The 1,659-nt window shown below is 35.9% G+C and overlaps 1 protein-coding gene across 1 annotated transcript; it reads left to right on the forward strand.

The window, feature by feature from the left end:
- Positions 1–313: 313 nt before the first annotated feature.
- On the forward strand, positions 314–978 carry LOC122061699. Its single transcript, XM_042625116.1, has 2 exons — positions 314–655; positions 745–978. The coding sequence occupies exons 1-2, from the start codon at positions 314–316 to the stop codon at positions 976–978; spliced, it is 576 nt and encodes a 191-aa protein (XP_042481050.1).
- Positions 979–1,659: the final 681 nt, after the last annotated feature.

The following is a 1,659-nucleotide window of genomic DNA, read 5'->3' on the forward strand; positions in this document are numbered from 1 at the left end:
AAGTAAGATGCAATAATCATCATATGTAAGTTCCTTTCCCTTTTAGATACAAGTCTCTAGCCTCAAATGTATTTCTTCCTTTAAAATCTACTTTTTATTGATTGTTTGACCTTAAACTGCAAAATCTAAAGATCATGTAACTATGACGGAGAGTTAAATTTTTTTCCTTCAAGTGCAAGTTCTACTCATCTCTATGTTTGTGCTTGTTGCTTGTATTCTTTTATTTTTTCATGTTTCTTAATGCATAAGTACCATTTTTTTGTGATTTTAAATATTTTATTCTATGAAAAAATGTTTGCTTAATCAATTATACATGTCCAGAGTTATGAGATCCCTAAGAACCCCTAACCCCAAAAGCACTACTATAATATGGAATGAAGCTGAACTAAGAGCATTCATCAGTCATATGGTTGAGAATGTAAGGAAAGGATTGAAGACCAACTCAATGTTCATAAAGATTGGATGGGAGAATATTTGTAAAGGATTGGAGGCTGAATTCAAGCGACCATTTGGGAAGGAGCAACTTCGTAATAAGATGAACAAGTTACGGAAGGAGTATAATAGCTTCAGACGATTGTTGGAAACTAGATTCAGATGGGATGCAAATGCTCGGACTACAATAGTAGAGGATTCTGTATGTAAATCAGCTATTCAGGTATGACTATTTATTTGGTTTATATTACGATGATAATTTACTACTTAAACAAACGGTTATGATTATATTATCAATTTTTTTGTTTATAGGGAAACAAAGATTGGGTAAAGTATAGAAGAAATGGTCTTACTTGGTGGCCAGAGTTGTTAGAGATCTTCTTTGACTCAACTACCCGTGAAGAAAGAGGGTTTTCCCAGTCTACTGTTGTTACTCCTTCATCTACTAACCTTGCTAATGATAATGATGATTTTCAGGAGATTGATCCTGATGACAGTGATGGTAGTAGTAGCACACCCGAAATATCTGCTCCTCCCAAGTGGTAACTTGACATGACTCCTACGGATCGTAGAAGGAAGAGCCAGAAAAGGGCAATCACGAACTCCACTCAGGACTTCAGAGATTTTGTGAGGTGGAGGATGGATAAGGGAAACTCCTCTGCAACTTCAGCTGTAGTCTGACCTCCTGATCCTATGTATGATGGGCCACATAGTATGATGAACTGTCATAAGCTATTGGATACTTTGGACGATATTCCATCAGACTTGTATGTCTTGGCTCAGAAAAAGATACATAGTGATCCTAGCTGGCACCTGTCTTTCATGGAGGTCCGCCTGGATAAAAGGTTATGGCTGATAAGGCATCTGAAGGAGTTGCCCTGAAGTGGAGCAGTTGGTTTTGGTGAATGATTTTAATACAGATGGACTAGTTTTATGGGGGATTATTTTATGACAATTTACTACTTACATACTTTTCTACATACTCTTTTTACTAATGGTTTCTGGTGTTGACACTTGACTTTTGGGTTCATGTTGTTAATTTGTTTGATATTGCAAGGTTCTGGATGTTCTTGGAGTGGTGTTTGCCTTCTCTTACCTATTTAATACAAGATTATAGATATATTATAATATTGACAGGTAATGCATATGGCTATGGATTGAAGTCCTAATAGGATTGGTGTATGATGTCCTTAATTACTTGTTAAATGATGCTACATATATTAGCAT

The sequence above is a fragment of the Macadamia integrifolia genome, chromosome 14, assembly GCF_013358625.1.
Source record: "Macadamia integrifolia cultivar HAES 741 chromosome 14, SCU_Mint_v3, whole genome shotgun sequence".
NCBI classification, from domain to species: Eukaryota; Viridiplantae; Streptophyta; class Magnoliopsida; order Proteales; family Proteaceae; genus Macadamia; species Macadamia integrifolia.

Bases quoted from the DNA above. Each gene is read 5' to 3' on its own strand.
- LOC122061699 (XM_042625116.1), top strand. From the start codon at position 314: ATGTCCAGAGTTATGAGATCCCTAAGAACCCCTAACCCCAAAAGCACT. The intron at 656-744 runs GTATGACTATTT...TTTTGTTTATAG, and splicing joins TATGTAAATCAGCTATTCAG to GGAAACAAAGATTGGGTAAA.